At 35.8% G+C, this 24,327-nt stretch overlaps 1 protein-coding gene across 2 annotated transcripts; it reads left to right on the top strand.

Annotated features, from left to right (window-relative positions):
• The first annotated feature begins 891 nt into the window (after window positions 1-891).
• LOC131610513 (protein transport protein SEC24 A-like) lies at window positions 892-9,977 on the top strand. 2 transcript variants are annotated; one of them, XM_058882478.1, is made up of 14 exons: window positions 892-1,223; window positions 1,617-2,660; window positions 2,744-2,882; window positions 3,222-3,412; window positions 4,267-4,374; window positions 4,488-4,691; window positions 5,435-5,666; window positions 6,236-6,385; window positions 6,526-6,682; window positions 7,102-7,229; window positions 7,333-7,655; window positions 7,730-7,918; window positions 8,707-8,944; window positions 9,510-9,977. In XM_058882478.1, exons 2-13 carry the CDS (start codon window positions 1,686-1,688, stop codon window positions 8,935-8,937), a joined length of 3,027 nt encoding a protein of 1,008 aa, XP_058738461.1. In that variant the 5' UTR covers window positions 892-1,223; window positions 1,617-1,685; the 3' UTR covers window positions 8,938-8,944; window positions 9,510-9,977. The 2 variants fall into 2 exon arrangements, with proteins under 2 accessions (XP_058738461.1, XP_058738460.1); XM_058882477.1 differs by having other exon boundaries at window positions 893-1,223; window positions 9,494-9,977.
• Window positions 9,978-24,327: the final 14,350 nt, after the last annotated feature.

The raw sequence follows: 24,327 nt of genomic DNA, 5'->3' as shown, positions 1-24,327 counted from the left end.
TCATTTTCTATTGTCAGTAAAGTGACTATTATTTACAACAAGACAAATCAATTTCTATTGTTAGTAAATTGACTATCAGTTGCAACTAGACAAATCAATTTCTATTGTTAATAAAGTGATTATCATTTACAACTAGACAAATCAATTTCTACGGTTAGTAAAGTGACTATCAATAACAACTAGACAAATCAATTTATATTGTTAGTAAAGTGACTATCATTTACAAATAGACAAATCAATTTCTATTTTATTAAATTGACTGTCATTTAATCTGAAGAGACTTAGATTCGAGACCATATTGATACAAATTTTGTATTTTTATTTTAAATTTAGAACTGTTTAAGATTAACCCCATGGGCCTGAGTTCAACTTCTTATAAGAAACAATTTTGACTTTTTTATATTATTAATTTATAATTGTTTAAAAATAAAATTAAAAATAAAATTAATTTAGTATTTAAAAATGAAAAATAAATAAAATCCAACGTGACACTCAAGTCACGGTTTAAAACTAGAAAAAAACCGATTTGAAAAAAATATTAACAAAAGGACTTATATGATTCGGTTAAATTTTAGAAGAGATTAAATTGAATCTATTTTATTGTGAAGGAGTAATTTGACTCGTCTAATATTTATGAGGGACCAAAATGGATCTTCACTTTAAAAATTATTGATGTAACTTTTTTTGTTAGATGTATTAAATAATTTTTTTTTAAGATATTTTAAAAATTAATCGTAATGAAAGTATAAAAAATTGTATTGATTTTTTTTGACAAAATATAATTATATATTGTTTGTCTTAAACAAAATATAATTATAGATTAATACAAAAATGAATAAAAACCAAATCATATGAAATGAAATTTAATTTTTTTTAAATATTAGGATGAATTTTCACATCTATGATCTATCTATCTCCAATTTCATGTGTGAATTGAATCGAAGAAGTTTATTTACTACTGTCGTCGTGTAGAATAGTAGAGACAGATCTATCATCTAGGTCGCCGGTGATACCATAAACGCTTTTATTCTATCGCCGCCACCGAGAACTCGCCGGAATCACTACTCTCCACGCTTGTTTGATCGCAAAACAGTTTCCAGCACCTTCCATCCTCCCCGTGAGTCTGGGAGAGTGTTGTTTTCTCTTCTTGAGCATAGGTCCTATCGCCAAATCTTACATCCGACGATTCACGATTCACTTTCCGCATCTCCGATCCAAACTCGGTGAGTCTTAATCTCAATTTCAACTTCTTCCGATTTTTCTCGATCCGAACTCGGTGTGGAACCTGATATCAATTAATTAATTTTTATATTCACAACCCTAGTAATTCTTTATGCATATGAATCTGGTTAATCTTTTTTTGTTCAAGTTGATTCGATTCTCTGTTTTATCACGATTCTTGTTACTATGCGTGTTGTTTTTCATGTATTGTAGTATTGTTTACCGATTTTAACTTAGTTGAGTGGGGAAAAGTGATCGGAAGGGTTTATGATTAATTTGAGTTGTGATGATTATGTTGATTGAACTGTGTTGTGAAGTCTGAATTGTTATGCATTTTCTTGTTTTCTTGATTTTTTGTATTAATGGTTGTGTTGTTTTGTTTGTGTTTTTAACAGGCTTGGTTACGGAACAGATGTTTTGATAATTGAAAAGCTGAGTGATTTGGATTGTTGTGTAATCTATCTATGGGGACTGAAAATCCGGGTCATCCTAACTTCCCTTCCAGACCTAATTCCTTGCCGTTTGCGGCTGCACAGACTATGACACCTTTTTCATCAATGGGTCCTGTGGCTGGATCAGAGCCTCCTTCTTTCCAACCCACTCCTCCTGTACCTCCCCAAGCGCCTACACCATTTTCATCGACTGGACCTGCTTTTAGACCAGGAGCACCCAGTTTTAGACCTACACCGCCGGGCAGGTTCAATGACCCATCAGTGCCTCCTCCTCCTCCATCATCCAATGTTCCGCCAGCGCCAGCTTCTGGACCTTTCCAGCATTTTACAGCACCTCCCTTTTCGTCGACTGTTCAGCCTCCTGTCATTCGAGCTCCACCCTTGGGGCAGCCATCAATTCATCAACATGCAAGTCAAGCACCTCCCTTTCCCTCATCTCTTCATCCTCAGCCGCAGATGCCTTATGTTCAAATGGGGTCTCCACCTATGGGTTCAAATGTTCCTCCTCCTCAATTTCAGCCATCTGTTCCTGGATATGCCCGTATGCAGCCTGGTACTGAAATGCAAGCTCCACCTATAAGAAATTACGGACCTGCACCGCCTGCACCACCATCTCCTTTTGCACCTCATCAAGGAGGCTATGCTTCATCACTCCCGGTGGCTACTCCAATAGGTATCCAGCCAACACAGCAACCAGGATATGCACCCTCTGCTGGTACCATTCAGGGCTTGACAGAAGACTTCAGTTCGCTCACAATGCAAACTCGTCCTGGAACAATGGATGCATTATTTGATGCTAAAGATCTTCCAAGGCCATTGGATGGTGATGTGGAGCCGAAGAATTTGGCGGAAATTTATCCCATGAATTGCAAACCCAGATATATGAGATTCACGACCAGTGCAATTCCCAGCTCCCAGTCCTTAGCTTCAAGGTGGCATCTGCCTCTTGGAGCAGTTGTATGTCCACTTGCTGAATCTCCGGATGGGGTTAGTGCCTCTTTTTGTCTGTTTCATGAGCAGTAACTTACCAGTCATCTTATTTGCCTTTATTCACTACTCTTTGTTTTCAGGAAGAGGTGCCGATAATTAGTTTTGCTCCAGCTAGTGTTGTACGCTGCAGAAGATGCCGGACATATGTAAATCCTTATGTGACATTTACAGAAGCTGGAAGAAAGTACCGGTGCAATGTATGCACCTTGCTTAATGATGGTACTTCTTACTCCCATAACCTTGTTTTTTTGCCTTATAAGTTATAACTGAGAAGTCTGCATGGAAGAAAATGGTAGCAATCAAGTCTCAATTACTTTAAACAAGATTTTCTTAGAGGATCTGAAAATTCAACAATTTCTGTAACATTGCATTTTATTGAATAAGCACAAAAGGACACTTAGTAAATGAATGCAGAGACTTAGTTTTTTATCACTATATAATAATATGGATGATGGTGATGTGTCATGGGAGCTAAACTTGTTCTCTGAGTTTTCTGACTTTATATTCATGTCAGTTGTGCCATACTTAAGATGTTAATCTATTGAGTTTTCTATGCAGTTCCTAGTGAATATTATGCACAGTTAGATGCCACTGGAAAAAGAGTTGATTTGAATCAGCGACCCGAGCTTACAAAGGGTACTGTAGAATTTGTTGCCCCTGCTGAATATATGGTGCGGCCTCCTATGCCCCCAGTGTATTTCTTCCTCATTGATGTTTCCATATCTGCAGTTAGAAGTGGCATGATTGAGGTAAGCATTTCGTTTCTGACTCATTGTATAGCTTGTAGAGTTGTAGTACATACCAAATCCCAGTCATTAGAACTTTCACATTTTTTTATGGAAAAAAAATATATTTTCTTTTAGGTTGTACAATGTATGTATGGCCTTATTTTTTTTGGTGGGAATTAAAGACTCATTATCCTCATAGATACAGTTGGATAAAATTTGGTTTCGGCGACCATAATGTATTTTGTCTCATACTAGTTTATTTAGAGAAAAAGTGGTCTGTGCCGAATTGCCCATTAATATCTTTTTCATTTTCATGGAACTTTTACACATATCTTTTAGATGATTTTAATTATTCAAAACTCTCTATTCTTTGTGTAATTTAATGATGGCTGGAACTCATCTTTTAAATGATATTATTATTTAAAACTACCCCATTCTTTGTGTAATTTAATGATAGCTGAAACTCAATAATTGGTGGAGCTTAATTCTTATGCGTGTTTGAGGGTTGCATTGTATATTATGCTTTTTAAGCATGTTGTGTAATTTTTATGGAAAAACTTTTGTTACACAAATTTTATTGGGGATTGTTTATGAAAAAGTAATTTTCCAGAAAGAGTTATGCTTAGGTATTGCAGAGACAAATTTGTACCAATATGGCTAAAAGTCAACATTCAAAAATGAAAATTCTGGAAGTAACAGTTACTTCTTGGTAAACATTTTTCTCTTGCCAACTTTGGGTTATGGAATCCCATTTTGCATTTGGGTTTACACAATACTCCCTCTGGAATGAAAATATAAGCAAAAATGGTATATGAAAAGTTGAAGATGTTAGGCACATGTCTTGTTGATTTCTTATGTTATTGTTCTTAACTCAGGTTGCAGCCCAAACAATCAAGTCCTGCTTAGACGAGCTGCCTGGCTTTCCACGAACACAAATAGGGTTTGCAACTTTTGACAGCACTATTCATTTTTATAACTTGAAGGTTTGTACTTTGTAATACTATTAGCAATAGTACATTACCACTGTTAACATGTCTATGTTTCCCTCAATTGGTCATGATTTGTACTAAACATTCTGTGTATAATGCTTTTGCAGTCAACCTTGAATCAACCACAGATGTTTGTAGTCTCAGATCTGGATGACATATTTATTCCGCTCCCAGATGATCTTCTTGTTAACTTATCTGAGTCAAGAAGTGTGGTGGAAGCCTTCCTAGATAGTTTGCCAACTATGTTTCAAGATAATGTTAATCTGGAATCAGCTTTTGGTCCTGCTCTTAAGGCTGCTTTCATGGTTATGGTATTATCATAGTTACCTTTTTATGGTGATTTTTTAATCATAAATTCCTTTGCTAGCCTTCTGATGCATTTGATATAAATTTCAATCAATTGAATCAGAGTTGCATATTATAGTTGACTAGATTAGTTTTTATGCTCTACAGGGGATATTGAGTGTTGCAAATGCAAACCTAGTTTTATTGGTAGGGTATAAATAATATGAGCGAAGGAAGGAAGAGTGAGGGGTGATTCTTGGTGGAGGGACCATGCTCTGAACTGAACATGGGCATAGGGAGGAGATGCATTTCCTTCATACTTTCTTGATCTATTTACTTATAAGTTATAATCACATTGATAGTGATACTGGTCGGAAGACATTCTTTTTCTAGTGAAGATTGTCCCTCAACTATGATCCAGTTCTGTTAATAAACAATTTTACTTGTGTTAAAACAACCAAGTGCGTATCCAAACTTTCCATGTTCTTAAATTTAATACCTTGCTGAATTCCAACTTCCACATGTGGCCGTAGAGCTTTGCTGGGCACACTTAAATATCATAGTCAGTGAATAAATTAGATAAGCCATAGAGAAGCTAGTTATACTCCTTGCAGAATGGAGGGATCTATTACTATCAAACCTTAAGAGAGCACCACTTAGTATTAACCTTGAATTTGTTGACTTTTGAGTACATTTTTTTTCCTGTGCATTTGACAATTCCATTTTCTTATGCATTCCTCTGTTATGGTCTTTTCGTGCCTCTGTGCAGAGTACACTTGGAGGGAAATTGTTAATTTTTCAAAACACACTTCCATCTCTCGGTGTTGGTCGCTTGAGGTTACGGGGAGATGATTCTCGGGTTTATGGGACAGATAAAGAACATGGACTGAGACTGCCCGAAGATCCATTTTATAAGCAAATGGCTGCTGAGTTTTCTAAGTACCAAATATCAGTAAATATATATGCATTCAGTGATAAGTACACTGACATAGCCTCCTTAGGTATTTTCTCTCTCCCTTTAATTTCTACGTATTTCAGCATTCGATTCTAGTGTTAAACCTGTTGCTATGGATTAGAACTTTAAAGATTTCTGATTGATATATTTGATGATTCTTTAGCCGTGGGCTTGTTGCCTGTTTTCTGTTAACTTGAAGCCATGAGTTTGTGACCTTTCCCGTTAGTGGCCTGCTTTTTTACTAGACGAGACGACTTAATTGTCCCGTTAAGCGATCTATTTTGTGTAATTAATTTATACTTTAACAGTTGAATAAACTTAAATTGAATGATTTCCATATTCTCCCGATAGCGTTGGGACTATAGATGTATGGAGTATAACACTCTAACCCATGGATCTATTTGGCAATAACCTGGTTTGTAAATGCTCAAAAGGAATTCACAAATTATGTGTTGATTGTAGCTGTTATATCTGTAAATAATGTATCCCTGCGCCCCAATGTAATTCTGTTTGGTATGATTTTGTCAGCATTTGTGGTTGTCTAAGCATATAGTATTCCATGCTAATGATCTTATACTTGAAGTAAACAATGCATTATTTTTACTGTTTGTGTAGGAACTCTGGCGAAGTACACTGCTGGTCAAGTGAATTACTATCCAGCTTTCCACTCAGCCATTCATGGAGAGAAATTGAGTTATGAATTAAGGAGAGACCTCACTAGAGAGACTGCATGGGAAGCTGTAATGCGTATTAGATGTGCCAAAGGTTTGTGCATTCATTTTGTTTTGGAAATACTTACATTGTTTGTTTACCGTTACATGCAATGGGTATATACAATTGAACATATATAGGAAGAAACATATGCACATTAACATATAATTGATGATCATTGCCCATATTCTCAGGTGTTCGCTTCACAACTTATCATGGAAACTTCATGCTAAGATCCACAGATTTGTTAGCACTTCCAGCTGTAGATTGTGATAAAGCCTTTGCCATGCAGTTATCACTCGAAGAGACATTATTGACAACTCAGACTATTTATTTTCAAGTTGCATTGCTGTATCCTTTCTTCAATAATTGTTAAGATGGCTTCTAATATCTACGTGCGCTTTATTGTTTATGATAAAGTATTGTCAATTTTTTTTATGATACTACTATGCAAAAAGGAAAACACAGTAATTCTTAGGAAGTCAGATTTGTTGTCCAAATTAGTTTGTACTTTTGAATCATTCTTGAAAAGTTCATTTTTTATTTATTTTATAAAATGGTCTTATTTAGTGTTTCTTGTAGGCCAGTCAGCTTATTTCTTTTTGTCAATAATACATCCAGCTCATCTTTACTATCCTTTGTTTGTACTTTCTCTTAGACCCTTAAACGATTGTTTGAATGTCTGTGCTTGATATTCAGTTGAATTCAATAAGTTAAAATGTTTATCTTGTAATTTTCTTAAATTGTATGCATCCCTAACAACAAAATAGTTACACTGCATCCTGTGGAGAAAGGCGTATCAGAGTACACACAATGGCAGTGCCTGTAGTTACAGACTTGGCGGATATGTATCGCCTGGCTGATACTGGTGCACTTGTCTCTCTATTTTCTAGGCTAGGTAGGATAAACAGGACTTCGGGACTTATGTTCTAGTGACATATCATTATGCGGTAGATCTGGTTTTTTATTTATTTTTTATCTTATACACTTCATATTTGCAGCTAATGAAAAAACATTGTCCCAAAAACTGGAAGATGCACGGAGTGCTGTGCAACTAAGAATTGTGAAAGCCCTCAAGGAGTATCGAAATCTTTATGCTGTGCAACATCGCTTGGCCAACAGAATGATATATCCCGAATCTTTAAAGTTCCTAATGTTGTATGGATTAGCTCTTTGTAGATCAATGGCTCTACGAGGAGGGTATGGTGATGTTCCATTGGATGATCGATGTGCAGCAGGACATACAATCATGATTTTACCAATAAAAAGATTGTTGAAACTTCTCTATCCTAGCTTGATTCGACTGGATGAATATCTTCTAAAGGTACGCGTTACCCACCCTTGATGATTTACCAGTTAAAGGGTAAAACCGTCTGATTTTTTTTTTGTATGTTCCAGCCATCTGTACAAGCTGATGACTTAAAAAGCATTGAGAGAAGGTTACCTTTGGCTGGGGAGAGCTTAGACTCTAGGGGCCTTTATTTATATGATGATGGCTTCCGGTTTATTATATGGTTTGGTAGGGTGATTTCACCTGATATAGCAAAGAATTTACTCGGGGCAGACTTTGCAGCAGAATTATCAAAGGTATTGTATATTCGTTCTGTACAAACTTAAGTCCGTAGTAGGTTATTTTTCTAGGCAGAGAAGGAGAGAGGTAGACCTTGTTTTTCTTAGTTGAGTTCATAATAATATTATATGGCGGTGTTTAATTTACGTATACAGTAAGTGGAAAACACTCTATATTTTCATTTAATCGGAGTTCACATTCTTACCATGTCATATTAAAATAATTTTAATCAAAAAAGAAAAACTAAGACCATTTCAATTGTGACTTGCACACTGTTCAACATTTGTCTTCTCAACTCTCAAGTAACTCTTAAACTCCTCTTTACTCTCAAATTGTTGGATGAACAACAGTTGATAGAGAAGAAAAAATCATTTGAACTGACAATATTGTAATAGAGAAGAATCTCCCACAACTTTCGTCAACCCCAAATGCAGTTACTACACATTTAAGTTGACAGTCATTTATGGTGGTGTTAAGTTTCCGAGTGGAGAAAAACAGATAACAATTTAGATCAGGTATAAGATAGTCATACAATTAACGTCAAAATCCATGAGCTTCATCTTCATGATTAATAACTTAAATTCAATGGTGAATTTTGGTGTCATTCATCTTACCACAAGATTCTGCGACTTTTATTTCTAATGGTATCAATATTATTCTCAACCCATAGAATAACTTATTGTATGGTCAATTTTGTCAAGATGTATTCGAATAGACATGTGTGTGTGTTCCCCCTTTATTTGTCTAGTTGATCAAAAACTGAAATTCATTCGATGCTGTGTGTGTATTTTGTTTCTTTTAACAGGCTACTCTCAATGAGCATAATAATGAAATGTCAAGGAGGCTGATGAGGGTACTTGAAAAGTTAAGAAATGATGATCATGGATATTACCAGTTGTGCCATCTTGTGAGGCAAGGTGAACAGCCCAAAGAAGGATTCCTTCTTCTTGCAAACCTTGTTGAGGACCAGATGGGTGGTAATAGTGGGTATGCTGATTGGATGCTACAGATATCCCGACAAGTGCATCACTCATAATATTTAGGTACGAATTGTAATATTATGAATACATTGTTGCATGTTTGACTAGAAAACTGTAGTAAATTTCTTTAGGGTATGTTTGGAAGGAGGATTTAATCATATCATTTAAGAGGTGAGGGGAGGTCTTAATTTTCTTTTCTAAATTAAGCAGTGTTGTTAATAAAACTGAAATTAAGCATGCTATAAAATGTTTTTGAAAATAAATGAAGCTTGATTCAATTGTTATATGTACATATTATCCACATATATCATGGTATTCATTCAATTTAAAAAAAAGAAAATCTTAAAGCATATATTAAAATATAGATCTAGCCCTCCAAAACCCTCCCGTCTAAAACAGATCCTTAAACTTTCTGTTTTTGTGACCTGAAGGCAGGGTTTGGGTTCGGTCCGGGTTTGATTTTTGGCTTGAATTTTCTATGTATATATACATAATACAGTGATCCAAACACAATCATATATTTTAGTTAATATAGAAAACTTCGATATGTATATAATGATATGAAAATAATCATGTACTGTATTTACTTTATTATTGATTCCCTTTTGACAGATACTTCACTTGCTAGATAAGCATGGTTTTGTCAAACTTGTTATCCGTCTCATAAGTAAGGACCGTTTCTTCAGCTCCGGGAATAGGTTGAATATATTCTTTAGGGTGCTGGGATTCTTGACATGGCTAATTGGTCGTGACCCCTAAAGATAGAAGCTTCTAAGAGACTGTTGGTTCAACCTTGAATGTGTCAGTTAGATGAACTCTACCATAATGATTGAACTAAAATGCGCTTTCGTGTGTCCAATCCTCGATAGAGAGAAAAAGGAGAGAAACAAATTTTCCCTGTAATTTTCCTCGTGAGATAGAAGTTTGTCTCATTTTCTTTTTTGTTGTCAGCTTATGGTTAATCATTCATTTTGTAGAAAAAGAAAATAGACAGAAAGAAGAGATGACTTGACCAAATTAGTCTGCCAAATATTTAATTTTGTTTTGTGATGATTGTTACTTATTTTGATATTTAGTGTTTGAAACTTTTTTCTTTCTGGTTGTGACTTGTGTTTATTTGACATTCTTATTCCTTATAACTATCCATCACTCATAAAATAACTACCGACTTATAAACCAAAACTACCTGCATCCGTATGAATTCTTTTTCAACCTCTAAATTATATATCGGCAATATTTTACATGCTTCTGCACCTCCGTAAGAGAAATTAAGTTGACCTACTAGTATATTACAGTAGTTGCTTATCAAAAAAAGGAAAGAAAGTTTATTACAGTAGTTATATCCACATATATGACACGAGGAACACACCAAGCTTTACATGTCACCATGAAATGAAACTCACCTGTGCCATTAACCAACCATGATCAAGTCATGCAACACTGCATTATTGCTTGTGGGTACAATGAAATATTTGCTGAACAAGAATCTAACACGTGGATCTCTTTCAAAAGAGTTAAAAGGAATCATTCCATTTTTAGTGGATATCATGGGCAGCTAATTGTGTGCATGTACGGCTGGAAATCATGGATCCATAAACTGAGAAGTCATCCAGAAACACTTCCATAATGTCCTCTAGAAAGTCATAAAAGATCAACATCATGCAATGTTAAAAAGTAGTCGGCATTTTACACTTCAAATGACATTTGTCGATATGAAAATGTACCGTAAGTAGGGGCGGGAATAGGCTAGACTAGGCTAGACTTTATAAGGTCTGAGCATGTCCTACGATAAAGTTACAAAGCTCGAGCCTGGCCTATGGTCTATTATAGACTCGTTTTTTCAGCCTGACCTGACCATTTTAAAAGTCTGGCATGAAAGCCTATTTAAAAGCCTCTTTGTTATTAATGTTTTCAATTAATTCATATTACTTAAGAAGCCTTGTAGGTCGCATATATATGAACATTTAGTTCGATCTATTTATCATTTTTTTCTAATATATATGCATATATAGATCAATCTATTTAACACTTTTTCTAATATGAATTTGAAAAGAAAATATGAATATCCATCCCGATAATAAAAGTGAGAGTTCTTAGCTAGATGTTAAAGCATCTGATCAATAAAAGAGATTGAAAAGTGATATTTCCTAGTAGTTTTATTCTATTCAACTTTCTATAACTGATACATATCCTTCACCCCGTTACTGTTCTTGTAGCAACCCCGTCACTGTTCTTGTAGCAACTAACCCACCCTTATCAATTTAAACCATAATACTCCCCCTTTCTTGGATACTACCTGAAGAAGACTTATTCATTTATATTTTGAGATGGGGTATATTACTTCAGCTTCAAAGAGCTTCAATACCTTCCTTTTCACCACTTCTCTCATTATAATTCACTCTCCTCTTATGTTATCTAGAGGGTTATATTAGAATTCACTCTCCTCTTATGTTATCTAGAGGGTTTATAATTCCCTTTTAACATGATTTTGTGCGCACAAATAGAGGGACTAATACCCTTCAGATCCTCAATACTCTATCTGATTTTTTTCTCAGAACAAAAAGGAGTTTCTCAGTTCTAGATTTTCCTAAACTGACATTGTTTATATCTTGATGGTTTAACCCCTCATCTAAAAACTCATACCTATGGGTTTGAAGTAATTTTTTCAACTCTATCTTAGGATCTTTTTGTGCAGCTTTTTTTGCCCTGTGTCATAAGCAGTTCAAAGCTTTGGTTTTTAGAAGTGGGATTTTCATCCAATATCTTCCTATGAACTACAACACTGCTATTGGCAGTCATCACAACAGTCTTGTGATCCTCTAATTTTCTTTTTTTTGAGAGGATCTCTTTCGAGAATTTGACATAGGTAGGCATCCGAGATAAAAGCCTTTGTAGATGAGACATTGATTTGGAGCTTTTTCAGCAACTCTACAAACTTTTTTAATTGGGATTCTATTTGCTTACCACTTGTCTCACTAAAATCTTCCAATTGGTTACCACTTGTAGCTGTCACAACATTCATATGTCCTATTGGATTAAGCTTATATTGTTCTAGAAAGGCCACGAGAGAGATTAAAGATGTTGCTTTCTGCTATGCAACTTGGAAGATTTGAGTCTCCAATATCTTATTGTGGGTGGTAGCAGTAGTCTCTAACTTGGTTCTTACTTCCTAAGAGCCTCATTTGTGTGGAGATTTTGAAGGTTAAGGAAGCACAATAAAAATGAGGTTTGAATTGGATTTCAAGAATGAAAACTTTTTGCTAACCAAAACAAATAAATAAAGAATTTAAAATATTTTTATCCCAATTTGCTGTTAACGAAGCAACCTCCACCCCACACTCTAAGATGATTTCGCCTTCTCATAAAAACTTAATCCATTGTAACCAAACTTGATTACAAACACAAAGACCTTTGAAGGAGTCAGCACACGATTCACTAATGCTTCCTATATTCTAGGAAGGCCTAGGTCACTACCAAAGGCATATATAAGAAGTGGCAGTTGCAACTTGAAAGCTCTCTCTCTCTCTCTCCCCGAACCTTCGTCAAAAATTTGATTTCCAACTTTTGATATTTTTGTTCTAAGTTTTTTCCTTTGTTCAAGAACTGCTACTTTCCCTTCTACAATTTATTTTCGTAGCCCTTTTTCATTCACCATCCAAAGTAATAGTTTCTGACATTGAGGAGCTATTACATTATAGAATTAAGAGTTACTATTTAAGAATCAAGCTGTAATTAAAGAAGATCTTGCATTTGCATCGAAGAGTTATTATTTGAAGTTTTCACATTTTTCAATTCAATACCAGGTTTCTATTTATATGCTTTGATATTATTGTATGCCATGCTATTTTTGCTTTCTCCATACTATTTACTCAGCATGATTGAAATTTATAATATGTCTGGCTAAACATATTAATACTGGTATGTAAGTTAAAGAACCTAGGGAATTCGGTAATAGTTCGGCTTAATCTTTAAAATAAAATATTTTTCCGGTTTAAGATTTCTATGCTGAATTTAACTACCTTTGTCATGAGAGTGAAAGGATATTTAACACGATTTTTCCACGAGAGTGGAAAATTAACTAAGGCTAGAACCTGCACGCGAAAGCACGAGGATCAACCCAGATAGTAGTAAATCGAACATTACTTTTTAAATACACGAGAGTGCTTTAAGAACCTAATTAGTTTCTATTTGTTTTCAAAAAGTATTATTGGATTTAAAGTGAATCCACTAGGTCTAGTAATGTAATCCGTTCTATGGGCATGAAAATGCTAGATAAAGGTTTTTAAATAAACAGTTTCTACTAAAAGATATTTTCATTATTACAAAATACGCCGAATGATTTATTGAATTCCCCAAGTCTGACTTTTACATACCGGTATCTAAATATCTGCTTATTTAATTCATTATTCATTTATCTTTCATTTTTCCCAAAAATCAACAACTCGATAGCTTTAGCTGAATTAGTAACACAGAATCGCGCAATATTGATTCATAGTCTCAATGGGTTCGATATCTTTTACAACTCAATGACTAGACTGTGCACTTGCAGTCATTATCCCGATAGACCTATAAAGTCCTGACCAGAATGATAAACAACAAAAATTATCAAAGGTTATTCCAAAAATAGAAAGAGAGAGACAAATTTTGTTTGCTAGAGACGATGCACAAAAATAGTGAAAAATGACTATTTGATTCGAGTCAAATACTTATGATTAAAACAAATATATTGAGAGAATGAATTGAATCAAGTGAATAAGAAACTAAAAAAAATGCATTATGTGATTTGAACCTTTATTCGAGGCATGTGATTCATGTCACACTTAACCATATGATTTGATTCAAAATTCTAGAGCTGATTTAAAAAACAAAGAGTCACTCATGATTCAAATCAAAGCAACCCATTATTTGAATAAAAACACCTTATGATTCCAAGTTATCAGATAAACACCAATACATACTAGACAACTTGATTTGAAGTAATTTGATGAAGAGAAAATACGTAGCAGTGGCAAAACAGTGAAAGTAATATGAATTCTGGTTTTGATAGAAGAAAGACATTTGTTACAATGAGATGTGAAAGAAATGTTTAGTATAAAGAACCTATATGAAAGTTAAAATGTGATGTTCCCGAAACAAGAAAATTTGAATGTCCTCTTAAGTTGCGCGGGTACTACAATCGAATAATACATTAACATTTAACATAATTTGTATTATGTTGGAATTATAAAATATTAGAATTATAAATTTGTATTTAGGAGTCAATACATGTACCTAGGAGTCTATGCCTATAAAATTACATACATGTATCTAGGAACTTGCAACTTCCTTGAAAATCTTATCTTGTATTTACTCTCTAGAGTGTATATAATCAAATTACTTGAGTGCATTAAGAACTCAAGCATTTCACCAAATATTCAGTTCTCTACATGGTATCAAGAGCTCTCGATCTTGAGAGACTTGCTTCCACATAAACCTTAGCCGTCTTCATTTCGGTAAATCCCAAGTCACCTTCATCGTGACAATTTCTGCTGCCTTTATTGCAGCCTTGTTACCCTTCATTGCAATTTTTTTCTGTCCAGAAATACCTCACACAAACCCCTCTTTATTCCTTTCATCTGTCAACCCTTCATTGCTGTCTTGTAGGCCCCTCTTAAGGAATATTTCATCTTCTTGTCGTTATTTTTATTTTTAGCTTGCTACAAATGGCTAAAAAAAATTATGTTGATTACTCTTTATCATTTTCCGAGGATGAGGTGAATCGTTTAAAGGTTATACTTGACTCTGTCAGTAAGCCTTTTGGAAGTTATTCTCTACCGACGTCTGGCTTGAGCGTATGCTCTCAATCCTTTAGTGTTTGCGATAGAATCCCTAAGAATGCTTGGATTTTGGACTTTGGTGCCACCGACCATATGACATTCAATCCCAGTTGGATTTCATCTTACACCTCCTCTAAGGAGAACCGTAATGTTACGGTTGCAAATGATTCTTATGCCCGTATTGATGGCTATGGGAAAGTTAACTTACAACCTTCACTTCAATTACAGGATGTGCTACATATTCCCACACTCTCTCACAACCTAATATCAGTTCGTAAACTCACCCGTGATCAAAATTGTAAAGTAATATTTTTCACTTCTTATTGTGTTTTTCAGGATCTTACCACGGGGAAGACAATTGGAGTTGCTAAGGAAAAGGGAGGGTTGTACTGCCTATCTAATGAACCAAATTGTTCGAAGGTGTTGGCCTCCTACTTGCATACTGAGTCCTCGGTGTCCTCTTCTCATTCCGCCGCACAAATTTGGCTTCAGCACAAACGTCTTGGTCATCCACCATTTTCTTTAGTTAAGTCTATGTTTCCTTCTTTATTTTTACATCATTCAGTTGAGTCTTTTAAATGTGACGTTTGTGAGATAGCTAAACATCATCGTGTCTCTTTTACTCCTAGTTCCAATAGAAGTGCTGAACCTTTTGATCTCATACATTCTGATGTATGGGGACCTGCACCTATTTCTAATATTTCAGGTGCTAAATGGTTTGTATCATTTATTGATGATTGTACTCGAGCAACTTAGATATTCTTGATGAAGGATAAATCATAAGCACCGTAATTTTTTATTAGTTTTTTAAATATGGTACAAACACAATTTGGCAAGGGGATTAAAAGAATCCGCTCTGACAATGGCAAAGAGTATGCCAATCACATCCTTTCAAATTTTACCAGTTAACGGGGAATAGTTCATGAATTTATATGTGCCGAAACCCCACAACAAAATGGTGTTGCAGAAATAAAGAATCGTCATTTACTTGAAGTTGCTCGAGCTATTCTCTTCCAAATGGCAGTTCCCAACTCATATTGGGGATAAGCCGTTCTGACTCCTGTCTACTTGATTAATCGGGTTCCATCTCTCATGTTAGGTAATGGGAGTCCTGTTCAATTTATGATTTCACGGTTTCCTTCTGTTTCTATTTTGCAGAGTCTTGAGTCTCGAGTATTTGGTTGTGTTGCCTTTTTCCATAACCATAAACAACACCGAAGTAAGTTGGACCCCCGCGCAGCCAGATGCATCTTTGTTGGCTATCCCCCAAACAAGAGAGGATATAAATGCTATCATACTCCTATTCGTAAGTACTTTGTCTCCAAAGATGTCACATTTCATGATAATTTAGCCTACTTCACTTGTCCTTAGCTTCAGGGGGAGAGCATTCAGAATGTAGAATCTGATTCCGAATTTTTAGTCCTACCTGAGTTGCCCATGAGTCCTCTCGTAAGTCCTATTACCGGTCCTACAATTGTGTCTCCCGAGTCAACTGTGAATCCTGTGTCAAGTCCTATTACTGATCTCCCTATTATTGATCCTGCTTCTACAAATACAGAATCAGAGTCACTTGCTTCTATTTTTGTCCCTCCTTTGTCATCTGTTTTGCAGGAACCATCATCTTCCATACCAACAAAAACTAAGGCTGGTGAGCCAACCTTGGTGTATCTAAGAAGAAGTAAGCCCGACCTGCTCCAAACACAACTCCAATTTCCAGAATCGAAGGTAAGTGTTGAAACTCATAATCATATTAGTGATTCCCATAGCTCTGAGACTTGTGACACTAATACAAATGATTTTCCTATTGCTTTAAGGAAAGGGAAAAGATCATGTGCCAAATACCTATATCTTAATTTGTCTCCACTAAAAATCTTTCCTTGCAGCATCAAAGTTTTATTTCTGCAGTTGACTCCGTGGTCATTGATCGGAAAAATAGCAAGTGTACTACTTTCTACTGATGTAGTTATTAAAGTGGAGATTATACAAGTATCTATCTCGAGGATTGCTGTGGCAATATAAGTGAGAATTATAATTCAAGTGAATAAAAGATCATCAGGTGTGGTTTTGGTTGGTTTGATTTAGTTAAAATGACAATATTTAAAAGTAATAATAAGTAAAAGTTGACTTGGTACAAATATGAGAAGATATGCTAAGGTAGATGTATGAACCGCCTTGTAATTCACGTAACCGCTATCTTACGAAAGAGTCGTCAATATGATTTAGTATTAATTCTCAATATTAATTTTCCCTAATTCCTTAGCGGAAAATCTATTTGGCACTAAAATTTAGTTTTAATTCCTTAACAACTAAATTTTTGCACCAAGAACCTTGTGAAAATAACCAAGAATAGATGATCAATACCGTCAAATCCTTATTCCTAAGCGGTTTACCGGTATAGAAAAACACTTAGAAGGGGGGGGGGGGGGGGTTGAATAAGTGTAACTCAAAAACTTGGAAGATAAAAATAATCAACACAAAGTTTTTATCCTGGTTCGTTGTTAACCAAACTACTCAAGTCCAACCTTTTAGAGTGATTTACCTCAACTGAGGATTTAATCCACTAATCCAACTGATTACAATGGTTTTCCACTTAGATAGACTCTAAGTCTTCTAGAGTCTACAGATCACAAATTGATCACTCTAGGAATTCCTTTACAATCAATGTAAAATAAATGTTTACAAGAGTTTAGATTGCTTCTAATAAAGCTGTAATCACACAAAGTGATATTTATCTTAAGTTCCAATTCTTAACACACACTAAAATATTACAACATTGTGAGGTTGAAGATGAAGTTCTTTTTCTTTTCAATTTGACAGCGTTTCTGTAAGTTTACGCAAGAGTGTTGTGTGTTGCTGCTGATCAGAACTTCTATATATAGGCGCTTGAGAGGAAATAACCGTTGGGAGCATTTAATGCTTTGTGTGAATAGTACAATGCTGCATTTAATGTTTCACACTTTTGTCAACTACCTCGAGCCATGCTTTTGCTGCTTTTAATGACTTTTCCTTTTGTAGCTTCTAACGTTCCTTTTGTGAGTCACATATTTGACGTTATAGCCTTTCACTTTGTACTTTCTTCTGGAATCAGATTTCGTATATAACAACGTTTGAATATCAGAGTCTTCAGCTTTGGTGCAGAGCATCTTCTGTCTTATGTTTGAAGTGCTTTGAGCGTGATACCATCAAAGCTTCAGAGCTTGTACTTCTGACTGCCATCTTCTGATGCTTTCAAGATCATGTTCTGATTCTGTAGGACCATCTTCTGATGTCTTGCCAGACCATGTTCTGATGAAGCCATCCAGAACTTCTGGGTCAGTGCTTCTGAACGCTGATTTGTGCATACTCTTTATATATTTCCTGAAATGGAAAACTTAAAGGATTAGAGTACCACATTGTCTTATACAAAATTCATACTTAATGTTATCATCAAAACTAATAATATTGATCAGAACAATTCTTGTTCTAACAATCTCCCCCTTTTTGATAATGACAAAAACATATATAATTGATATGAATTTGTATCCAGAATATCAGATGAACAAAGACAATTACACAGATATAACATAAGCATATAATCAGAGTGTGTGAATATGTCTCCCCCCGATATTAACAATCTTCCCCTGAAATTAATACTAGAAGAATTTATAAATAAAAGACTTCCCTGAGTATTTTTCCATTTCAGTTGAGACTTTCACGTTGAACTTAGAACATCGGAACATTCAGAGCTTCCATTGGACAACTTCAGAGCTTTGAATTTCTCTTTGAGATCACTTGTATCATAGCTCTATCTTCAATCTTCTATTGGAGACTTCTTCTATCAGAGCTCTATCTTCAGTCTTCTATTGGAGACTTTTTCTATCAGAGCTTTAGGTTTTACAAAGCATTTCTTGCTTCTGATCTTGAAGCATCAGAGCACTAAGCTTGCTTCAATTCTCTAAGAGCTTTTCTTTAGAATTGCTTTTCCCCATGTATTTGCTTCTCATATTGAGCTTGTCCAGAGTATCACATTCTGCAAAAACTATCAAAGACAGAAAACTTGCAAATAATTGTTAGGAATGTTGAGACTTAAGCCCAACAACTAATATTATAAATAAATTCAATTATCACATTCTTCCCTTTTTTGTCATAACATCAAAAAGCATAAAAGATTCAGATGAAAGACACACAAAGTGAAGAAAGAAAAAGATATTTCATTAATTAATCAGAAGAAGAGAATACAAAAGCAGATGCAAGCAAAACAGATGCAAAAACAAAGAAAAACCAACTAAGACACAAGACAGACTACGACTGGCTAAACTTAGAAGCTAAGGCGGCCAGAAGGTTCTTAATCTCAGAAATGTCTTTAGCTTGCTTCTTGGAGGTTTCTTCTTGGTTCTTCATCCAAGTTCTGAATTCTGCATTGGTGTCATCTTGCTTATCCAGAAGACTAGCCAAGTTTGCTTGATTATGTTGGAGTTCCTTCATAGTGTTCAGCAGAATAGAAGCAGATGGACCAGCAGAAGAAGCATCAAAACTATTTTTCAGAACAGGATGAGCAGCATCAGCTTCAACCATTTGAACATCTTCTTCATGGTTTTCCTCAGCAGGAGTTTCTTCAGTAGGAAGCCCTTTAAAAATAGGAGGTTCAGGTTCTGGAGGGTACTCAACTTCTGGGTAAACCAATTCAGGAGCCTTTTCAAGAGGATTCTCCCTGAACCAGTTGAACAACAACTGAAAATCTCCAGTCAGAACCTTGTATGGATGTGGCTTCCACACAACAATTTCCAGAGGATTTTCTTCTTCTAACTCATCAACAAACTGCTTCTCTTCCAGAGGCTTCCAGTTGGTGATGGGATGATAATACTTTCCATCTTCATACTCCAAAAAGAATCCAGCAGGACCAGGAGCAGCAGCCAAGCAATCTTTCTGGAGATCTAGAAATTCAGCCTGTATTTCCTTACCAAAAGCTCTCCAGAGCTTTCCAGCAGCTACATGATCCAATTTGGAGTCATGAGCAACCTTCAGAACTTTTAAACCTGTCCTGACCTTGTTATTTAATGAATCAAAACATGCATCAACAGAAGGTTTTGGAGGGTTTGTTATGGGAGGTGAGATTGGAGATTTTTTATTGAGAGAGGAGATTGGTTTTTCTGGGTGAGAGAAGGCATATGGTTGAGATTATCTATCAAGAAGAAACAATGTGTTTGAAGGGGATTGTTGACGAGAGGATTCAACTTCATTGTCAGAGTCCAAGACTAAGACAATGGGGTCAGAAGATGGTTTGTTTTGTTGTTTATAGGAGTGCATGAGGCGAATGAAAGAATCAGAAAGAGAGGATTCTGATGAGGGGAGGTGAAAGAACACAACAGTGTCAATAGGTTCATAATTAGAATGTGGAGGATGTTGAGAAGTGGATATTACGGCGTGAGGAGGAATGATGGTGTTTAGTGGTGTGGGTTCAAGAATAGGTTTAGAAACAGGAGGTTCAGAATCAAGAATAGGCGTTTTGCCTTTAGACTTGAGTGAAGAAGGAGGGGTAGAAACTTTGGTGGTTGGAGGTGGTTTTGCTGGGGCTTTTTCTGGTGAAATAAATGGTGGAGCTTTTGTTGATACAATTTTTGAAATTAAAACAGGAGCAGAACCAGGTTCAGAAATTATAATACCTGAAGATATTTTCTTCTTCTGAGGCCTAGGAGGACCTTCTCCAATAGTCTTCCTTTTCTTCTCCTTATGCTTTTCTTTCTGTTTCTCTTCCTTCTGTACTTCCTTCTTCTTTTCCTTCTCCTCTTCCTTCTTCTTTTCTTTCTTCTCTTCTATCTTCTCTTCCTTCTTTTTCTCTTCTTTCTTGTCTTCTTTCCTCTCCTTCTTATCTTTCCTGATTTCTGGTAGATCTAACTTTCTTTTCGTTCTTCTTTCTTTCTCTTGCATTAACTCTGGAACTTGATCAGCAGAAGTGGCAAGATTTTGCTTGCTTATCCAAATAGGATCATAGTCAGAGCCTTCTGCCTTGTGCATAGATATGTAATGGACAACAACATCTGGATGTTCATTTCTGAAGAACAACTCAAAGTCATCCAGAGCAGGAGCTTTTCTGGACCGAACTTCAGTGTCCACTTCGGGAGTAGCACCAATGGTCTCAAGTAAGCCCATCTTCTTCAGAGTATGAGCATTCATGGTGCTTCCAATCATTGTATAAGGATCATTGATAATGCCAGCTTTCTCCAGATCCTCAACTATTTTTGTTTGAACCAGAAGATCTGTGATGATTCTTCCAAAAGGAATAATGTTTCTCTTGTACTTGGGATTCTTCTTTCTGAACTCATCTCTGGATTCCTTAACATGATTCCACATGTGGTTGAAGATGATGAAGGGAAGATCCACTTTTTCTTATTTACCAATACAATACAGAATGTATTATTGGTCCTTGTTGACATATAGATAAGAATATTGATCAGAACAATTCTTGTTTTAACATTAAGGTGGTTTTTCCGACCTAACCTTAACCGTAAATCAACATAATATTTTCCAATAGAATGAAGCATGAGATACTTTGAAAATAAACTAAATTCATAGAAACATCAAATTCGTAAAGCAACGGTACTTAATTCATTACATAAAAGCGATTCAGGGACACCCCCTAACATAAATGTGTTTAGCTACTCATAGTAATTAAGAAAATAACAAAGGTAATTGTAAACATTACAAGGATTTATGGACTGATTTGATCTCCAATTGCTATTGTTCTTGAAGAAACTCTCCAAAACCCTTGTTAGCTCTCCTTTCTCTGTAATTTTCTATCTTCAATGATCCAAGATAATCCACCAAAAACTCTCAAACTAGGTCTAAGTAGTGTTAGGTTACATTCCTTTCATGTAAAAAGTCTAGAACGCCCTTAATGAGACTTGAAATAATGAAACAACTAAAAAAACAACTTCTGGATGCACCAACTGACACGACCGTGTTCCACGACACTGGCTCCCGTGTCAGCTTCTGCTTTCTCTCAAAAACTGTTTTTTTTTCATTAATCAGATGACACGGTCATGTCCCACGACACTGGCGCCCGTGTCAGCTCCTTCCAGCTCCCAAAAGTGTCTTTTTTCCATGTATCAGTTGACACGGTCGTGTCCCACAACACTAGCGCCAGTGTCAGCTTCTTTCCTTGCATTTTTAGCTTTGTTTCCTTCTGTTCTCGTGCCATTTTCTCAACGATTCTTCCTAGCACCTGAAATTACCAATAACTACCAAACCAAGTGATTAAAAACAATTATTCTACTGAAAATTACCAATAACATATAATTGAAAATTATGAAATAACTAACTTAAAACTAAGAACAAACAAGCCATAGTGTTACCGAAATGATCGACTTTTTACCAGATAACTCGTGGAATATAAGTGAAATTGGTGACCGACCAGTTATCCCATCATATGTTCAAGAGGCATTGAAAGATAGAAATTGGGTCCAAGCCATGGATGAGGAAATGAAAGCTCTTGAAAAAAATGGAACTTGGGAGATTGTTGATAGACGGGAAGGCAAGAAACCCGTTGGTTACAGGTGGATTTATACAGTCAAACACAAATCAGATGGTACTCTTGATCGTTACAAAGCCAGACTAGTGGCAGAAGGATACACACAGACATATGGCATAGATTATGAGGAAACCTTTGCTCCAGTTGCGAAAATGAATACTGTTCGAATCTTATTATCTCCTACTGCTCACTCCAGATGGGAATCACAACAATTTGATGTGAAAAATGCATTATTGCATGGAAACTTAGAAGAAGAGGTGTACATGGAGATCCCGCCGGGATTTGGCCCTACATATGGATCCAACAAGGTGTGTCGATTGAGGAAAGCCTTATATGGGTTAAAAAAATCTCCTATAGCATGGTTTAGAAGATTCACAAAAGCAATGGTGTACTTAGGCTACAAGCAGAGTCAAGGAGATCAAACTCTTTTCTTTAAGCACTCGCATGAAGGAAAACTGACTATCCTTCTTGTTTATGTTGATGATATTATTATTGCAAGAGGTGATCACACAGAGAAACAATTGCTAAAGGAAAAACTATCGGCATAATTCGAGATGAAAGACCTTGGACAACTCAAGTATTTTTTGGAAATTGAGGTTGCTTACTCAAACCAAGGAATTTTCATATCTCAAAAGAAGTATATACTCGATCTCTTGGAGGAAACTGGGAAACTGGGATGCAAACCTTCAAGTGTTCCCATAGAGCAAAACCATAAGTTGAGCCTCGAAGAAGAAAGTGCCAAAGTTGACATTCCAATATCAGAGGTTGGTAGGAAAGTTGATTTACCTAGCACACACTAGGCATGAATTGGCTTATGCAGTCAGTGTAGTGAGCCAATTTATGCATGGCCCGAGAATGCGACACTTACAATGTGTTGATCGCATCTTGCAATACTTTAAGGCTACTCCAGGAAGAGGATTATTGTTCAAAAGAGGTGGAAGCTTAACTATAGAAGCCTACACCGATGCTGACTATGCAGGATCAATTAGTGATAGAAGATCCACTTCGGGATTTTGCACCCTCTTGTGTGGGAACCTTGTCACATGGAGAAGTAAGAAACAAAATGTAGTGGCTCGATCAAGCGCCTAGGCAGAATTTCGAGCTTTGGCTTAAGGAATCTGTGAGTTACTTTGGATGAGGATCATTCTAAATAATCTGAAAATAGAATGTGAAGGGCCTATGAAGTTTTTCCGCGACAACAAGTCAACAATCAATATTGCTCATAATCCTGTTCAGAATGACATGACCAAACACGTTGAGATTGACTGCCATTTCATCAAGGAAAAACCAGACAGTGGTTTAATAGCTACTTCCTACATTCCTTCTAGGCACCAACTAGGAGATGTGTTAACAAAAGGCTTGCCACCTGATCGTTTCAATCAATTGACTTGCAAGCTGAGAATGATTGATATCCACTCACCAGCTTGAGGGGGAGTGTTGGAATTATAAAATATTGGAATTATAAATTTTTATTTAGGAGTCAATACATGTACCTAGGAGTCTATGCCTAGAAAATTACATACATGTAACTAGGAACTAGCAACATCCTTGAAAATTTTATCTTGTATTTATTCTCTAGTGTGTATATAATCAAATTACTTGAGTGCATTAGGAACTCAAGCATTTCACCAAATATTCAATTCTCTACATATTATATATAATCATGGATTGTGTCACAAGTTAGTTGGTTATCTAATTGTGTTTCTCTGAATTTTGAAGAAAAGTAATTTGTTTCCGACACGAAAAAACTCTCTTAATTTATAAACCCCTTGATCTATAGAAACAAGGCTAGGGATAAAGTTTTCCATTTTGAGTTGTATTTAAGAGTTTAGCCCAGCCAAAATTTAATTTACAGAAACAAAAAAATATCCAACTTGATATAGATATCATAGCAGTAATACCTAAACCTAAGAAGAAATAGAACCTAGGAAACCCTGAAATTGGCGGGCGAGCACCGCCGTCGTTGAGAGGAAGTAAATCTCCGTCGGGAATGGAAAGGAAGAGAAGTAAATCTCCTTCGTCTCTAAGCAATTCTTCTCCATCACTAACCGTCTCCGATTGTCTCTCACTGTATATGTTCCAACAATCCCTTTCCTCTCCCGCCTCTTCCATAGATTCACAAA

The sequence above is a fragment of the Vicia villosa genome, linkage group LG6 (genome assembly GCF_029867415.1).
Source record: "Vicia villosa cultivar HV-30 ecotype Madison, WI linkage group LG6, Vvil1.0, whole genome shotgun sequence".
NCBI lineage: Eukaryota > Viridiplantae > Streptophyta > Magnoliopsida > Fabales > Fabaceae > Vicia > Vicia villosa.
The sequence above is the reverse complement of the archived record's forward strand: the minus strand, read 5'-3'. Positions and strand labels throughout refer to the sequence as shown.

Coding starts and splice junctions, on each gene's coding strand:
- LOC131610513 (XM_058882478.1), top strand. CDS start 1,686: ATGGGGACTGAAAATCCGGGTCATCCTAACTTCCCTTCCAGACCTAAT. Junction 4,375..4,487: donor TTCATTTTTATAACTTGAAG/GTTTGTACTTTG, acceptor ATGCTTTTGCAG/TCAACCTTGAATCAACCACA. Junction 6,683..7,101: donor TATTTTCAAGTTGCATTGCT/GTATCCTTTCTT, acceptor ACAACAAAATAG/TTACACTGCATCCTGTGGAG.